At 44.6% G+C, this 6,000-nt stretch overlaps 1 protein-coding gene across 2 annotated transcripts in view; it reads right to left on the bottom strand.

Moving 5' to 3' along the window:
• The window catches only part of frmd4ba (FERM domain containing 4Ba), a 39,910-nt gene extending 38,595 nt beyond the window's left edge, over window positions 1-1,315 (bottom strand). The window contains exon 1 of one of the 2 annotated variants that reach the window (XM_019879470.1): window positions 1,047-1,315. Coding sequence is in view for 1 of the 2 variants with exons in the window: in XM_019879469.1 (XP_019735028.1) it covers window positions 721-753 (33 nt within the window). In the remaining variant the exon portion in view is untranslated. Of the gene's footprint in view, window positions 1-720; window positions 769-1,046 lie in introns of those variants that run through there. The other variant, XM_019879469.1, reaches the window with a different exon arrangement.
• Between the last annotated feature and the right edge of the window lie 4,685 nt (window positions 1,316-6,000).

The following is a 6,000-nucleotide window of genomic DNA, read 5'->3' as shown; positions in this document are numbered from 1 at the left end:
TTGAGTGGGCTGTGTGGTTATTTTTTTTTTTTTTTTTTTTGCTGGGTTGCTTCAGTGCAGTTCAACTACAGATTTAATGTAGCACAGACTAGAGTTCAGTCCATTCTCCGAGTAGCTCGACCAACACTGGCTGCACAAATGCGAGCAGGGAAGCGAATGGGCCCTGGTGGCCAAACACTGTAACTGCGTCGTGCCCGGCAGCAAAGGCCGAGTATTCCAGGGGTTAATAACTTTATTGAATTGGAAGCGCTGACCGCATTCAAATCAGCTCAACATCCCAGACTAAAGTTGACACAGAGCAGCGCTGCATTTGTAGTTTCTGTGCAAGAATCACAGAGAAGGCACGTGTTGCTTTCATGAGGAACAAACTGCATACGGTAAAAACAAACAAGCCCGAGCTTGTGTTCCTGACACCTCTTGACCACTGGATGTCCTCCAGATGGACCTCCTTGTCACCACGAATGAAAGTGGTGGGACTGGGGACACCGTTTCCACCATCTCGAGGTGAGATCTTATCACTGCCACTTGGTAAACACGCTCATCTTATTACTGCATTTAAAATGACACGAGGCCCAGACAGGATATCACGTTCCTGACTGCCCATTGTTTGTTTTGTCCAGGGGAACAGGATATTCAACACCGTGCCAACAAGCTGACGTGAGGAGTGCGAAAAGCGTGATGCTCGTTTGAAAAGCAACCCAAACTCCTGTTCGTTCTCACCTGCTGCCCTCGTTCTCGCTGTTGATGGTGCATCGCACCATTTTTACCGAGCTGCTGTCAATGTGCAAAGCACTGGTGTTGACATGTCAACAGTTCCCAGGTGACAGAACACAGTAACACGGCAAAAATCCATTTCGTTTTCTATTGTCACATTTGGCAAGGATCCGATTCAAACCGTGAGATCAAAGTCAACAAACGTGCGTGTGCAAGCTCGGAGCACTTTATCAACGTCACTGTCACATTAGTCTCGATTGTTTTGTTGAAGTTGGCTTCAAAGCGAGATAAGTGCTCCGTAACATTCTGAGGAGTAGCTGAACGTCGCTCACCTCGTGTCTTTTGTTGTGCTCGGATCGCTGCCACTTGTTCTTGATTGTACTCACGAGGTGTCGGCCGGCCGACCGCCGGCGCCGATCCCAAGCAAACTCGACGCGCGCAGTCTCGTTAAAACGAACGAACGAACGAGCGGAGTTCGTCGCAGGTCCGACTCGTAGGAGGCGGGGAAAGCTACCGGCCGGCTTGGAGTGACGACGAGAGCGGCGGCGCTCGCTCTGCAGAGCCGGCCGCTTCCAACGTCTCTTCGCACTGGCCGCCTCCTCTTTCTCCCCATCCAGCTGGTTGGCCAATAGAGGGGCACTTCTGGTGCGGGACCGCAATCAATCGAAATTGCGACGACATTCAACAATATCCAGTGCAAGAAAACCAGGTTTTCTTTTTCGGTCGCACATGATTCCAATTTGCAAAGCTGACGCACGCCCCCCCCCCCTCCGCGCCCCCTTCTTTTCTCCCCGAAAACAATGGTCCTTAACACATTTGAATGGTGTGCATTTTCAAATTGAGTACATTCAAATAATTTTTTTCCCCATTGTATTTGTCATCCAATTCATCGAACCTTTTTAATCAATCAATCAAACAATCATTCTATCGGTCTGTACGTCTGTCTATCAGGAACATGCATAAAATATATTTACTGTAGGAATTGTAACTTTTAATGGTTTGCTGTAACGTTTTGTTGTGTTGTAACTTTTCATGCGATTTAAATACAGCTTGACTTTGAACATACTGCTGAACGTTTGCAATGACTGCATCATAAGGGAAAGGGAAGGAAAGGAGTGCCGCACTGATGAGGTTTCAATGTTGTCGAACAATGGGAAGGCCAAGTCACCACTGAAAACTGCAGGAGCAAGGAAATTGCGGGGAGGAAAGCACTTGAATTGAGGGGAAAAACGCTCATAGTAAAATATCATCGAGTTCGAAGAATTAACTGTACTTTGTACTATAAAAGAACAAAAGATAGTCTTTTGTTTTCTGGTGGGGGCTGAGTTTGTGCTGCAAAGAGCTTTCATCGAAGCATCATGAGTCACCCCGGTCACTGCCCCTCCCCCATTTATGACGATTTCTGCAAGCTGTGACGAGGTTTAGCCCAGTGTGTAGACAACACAAAATCTGTGTTTGCCCCATTCTCCCAGTGAGATTAGCCCCCAGTTATTTTTACAAAGACACTTCATATAAAATATCTTCTCGTAATGATGATGCAGAGCATGCACATCAAGGGGAGGTGGGGGGGGGGTCTCGGGGAAGTGATTTGGAAGTGGATTAAGGCGGATGATTGTGCTCAAATTGAAATCAATTCAACACATAAAACATAGCGTGTAGTAAAGTTAGGTGAGCGAATGTAACCACCAAGCAATCCTATCTTTTTAAGCCCAAAAACAATATTGTACACTTTTAAGGGGATTATGCCGGGTCCCTCGAACAGATGTTAACACAGTGAGGTCAATTCTCCCGAGGGGACCCCCTGATTGACACAGTGTCCCAGAGTTATTGGCCCATTGTCGCGGTGTGTGTTATCCTTTGGTCTTTGGCGTCATATTACTGCACTTCCCTCCAGGGCAGATTAAATATGTCCCCATACCATCAGCCTTGACCTTGATGGACGACTAATGTGATTTTGCTTTGTGCCTTGACTGACACTGACGCTATGAAAGATCCATTCACACACTAGAGGAAACGTTATGCCTTTACGAGTTTCTACAAAGAAGAGATGACAATACGGTGCATCAAAAATAAGTGCGTGCTGACCTTCATCCCCATCACGTGCGCTCTCCACAACTCGAAGCAGGTCAAACGTTGTGCCACCGGCTTTCATGGGACCTGCACTTGGTCATTTTTGTGTCTAGCAGGCTCCTTGACAGGTCAGGGTCAATACAGTGTAAATGTTTGTGAACCCTCCTATTTATTTATTTACTTATGAGGCATAATATCAAACACAACTTGAATATTGCTGGTATCACACCAAACCTCCTTTTTCAAAATTTGGTCTGGTTCTGTTACATTTAGAAATTCACTTTCAATACCTTCAAAAAGTGTTGATGTGAACTGTCACTATGTTGAGTAATTCATGAAGGTGCCCTGCTCAAAGGCAGCTTGACAGTAGCCAGGAATCAAGTTAGCCTCTCACCAGTGGTTGCCACCCTTGGAGCAGATCTCCTTTGACTTCTGACTGATTGCTCCATTCAAACTGCTGCTAAATTGCACGCGTTTGTACTTCTAAGACGTCATTTCTTATTGTTTTGCACTGGTGTGATTGACTGCATTTTCTTTTCTTTTCCTCAAAAACTCCAGTCTGCCTTTCACATCGGTATTAAACCATTTCCACACTCGCTGTACTTCCAAAATTCGGAGTTTAAGTATTTAATTTGGGTTTAAGGATAAGATTGAATTGTACACAGCGAATCTTAAAAACTGTTTCGTTGACGTTTACTTTGAAGGTCAGCAAACTGATTTCCGGGTTTGCATTCTATTTTAACTGGCGCCCTCTGGTGACCATTTCTAGCAGAAACATTGGCCTCGGAAAATAAATCTCTTTATCTCCAAACAAATCGAAGGCCACATCACAAGTATTCGTGGTTTCACAATTTGAAAAGCACATGTTTTCTTTTATATGGATGCAAACGAGTTTTGGGCTGTTTCTTTGGCTCAACATTTAAAATGGAGCAAACGTATTCCAGACACATGCATGGCAGTGACTACATGTGACTGACTGATGTAAAATGACCATGGTAACTCCCACTTCACAACAATTTCCCGCTAATAACAAGGACAAGGAGAGCAAAACACCAAACAAAAATAAATAAATAAAAATACAGCAGTGCGCCTAAACAACTTTACACACTTTAATTCAAGCCTCACCATAAACTACATTTCATCAAATAGACTGCTCTTTCATTAAAAAAAATTTCAACAATGAAGCTGTGTTTTATCATCACCAAGCAGTGTATTGCAGCCCGCTATCTTCAACTTATCCTTTGGAGTTTGTCCCCCCAAAAATAGTGGTAAAATTTTATTTTTTCAGTATTGTGGTCAAGAATGTACAAATTAACAGCCGCAAATGTTAATTTGTTACGCATCAGCATGGCCCGAAGCAAGAGAACCCAAGCTCAACTCAACATTATCCAAAATAGTCATTTTATTGTTGTTATTGAAACACGATGAATTTGGTATGAGTGGAGCAATTGTTTGGGACAGGTGTAAAATCCATTTGAATCCATGTTTTATCAAATCAGCATATAATCGTGGGGGATGTCAAATGGCAAAGCTTGTTTTCCCAGCTTGAATATTATCAGCAGTGCTTCCAAGTCAGGATGCAAGCGCAAGTAGATTTGAAAAAGTCACAGCGATGCAACGTCAATTTGGGGATGTTAACAATTGTAGTACACGTGCAAGACGGCCACCGGCAACGCCCTCAATCCGTTTAGGTGAACGTGCGATTTAGCGCTCCCTGTTTGGAATCTGAATATATCACTCCCCCATGTCTCTCGGGGAATGTCTCAGAATCCCCTTGGGAGAGCTGGACCAAGTGGCTGCGGCGAGGGATGTCTGGGCTTCCCTGCTGGGGCTGCTGCCCCGGCGACCCAACCCTGGATGAGTGGAAGATCCATGAATGGAAGTCGTGATGGATCGAGGCAAACACAGGAAAACGGTCATCTTCTAAATATTTGTGAATTATGGTATGAGACTATGACCTCAAAAATGCCGCAATATAATTTGTAGTTATATCGTGGCATTTCTGGATCTCTCTCACACACACACACACACACACACACACACACACACACACACACACACACACACACACACACACACACACACACACACACAAAAGCAGAAAAATGGGACAACATCTGTATCAGGCATTTGATCTTCTGAATAACTCATTTTGGTGGCTCGGGAACACATCATGGGCCTTTGAATCTCCTTCTGTGCGTAAACAAGTAGCCTTGTAACACGTTGCATCCTTGCTTATCAATCAGCAAAATGCATTTTCATGCTTCCAGTTATGGAGCGGAGAAACCCAAGGAGGGGGGTTGGGGCGGCTGTCCTGCTTGAAGCAAAGCACATTTGCCATGGCTTCTCTTCTTACGCCGCACAATCCCCGCAACATGAATTCATTTCATTGACCAAACGTATGAATTTTGCATTGACCCTTAATGAGAAATAAATGCATGTCAGACACGGTACCTCTAAAGAAAAAAAAAAAAAACCCAAACCAAACCCTTACTTAATAATCGAATGACTCTTGCTATATGGTGAAATGATTCACGAGCAGTTCACTAATCTCTCCTCACGCAATCGGCGGAAGACGATAAAAGAGTCTGGAAAATGAAGCTCAGGTTTTTCAACTTCAGCATTAACATGGCTGAATCTCAAGCTGTGCTTCCTGTTTTCAGGGTCAGAAATAGCATGGCAAGAGCCCTCGTTTGGCAAAAGTCAACTTTTTGAAAGATGCCTGAAACTCGCCCTTGTGTCGCGTCCTGTTCCAGAGACAGAAAAGATGGTTTGACATCATTAGCTTCCAAAATATAAATAGCCAAAAAGCAGTGACTTGAAAAAAAAAACGTCTCAATAAGGATACTGTGTACAATGATGAGCATGTTTTAGTTCACGGTTGATTTTGGTAGCACTTAAAAACGGTATGTTAGGCTCACAGAGCCATCTGCAAGTATGGAGCCCATGCTGATTTGATGGCTTCAAGATTTCTATCCATCCATCCATTTTCTAATCCGGAGCCAACACCCGAACTGGTTGCCAGCCCATCGCAGGGCACACAGAGACAAACAAGCATCGGCACTCACACCGAGGGACAATCCAGAGTGTCCACAATTCACCGACCGTGAATGTTTTTGGAATGCGGGAGGAAACCTGGAGAAAGCCCACGCAAGCACAGCGGGGGAATCACGACCTCCCGGTCCCGGCTTAGCAATGAGGCAGGTGACAACCGTG

Source organism: Hippocampus comes, unplaced genomic scaffold (genome assembly GCF_001891065.2).
Source record: "Hippocampus comes isolate QL1 unplaced genomic scaffold, H_comes_QL1_v1.1 scaffold44, whole genome shotgun sequence".
NCBI lineage: Eukaryota > Metazoa > Chordata > Actinopteri > Syngnathiformes > Syngnathidae > Hippocampus > Hippocampus comes.
The sequence above is the reverse complement of the archived record's forward strand: the minus strand, read 5'-3'. Positions and strand labels throughout refer to the sequence as shown.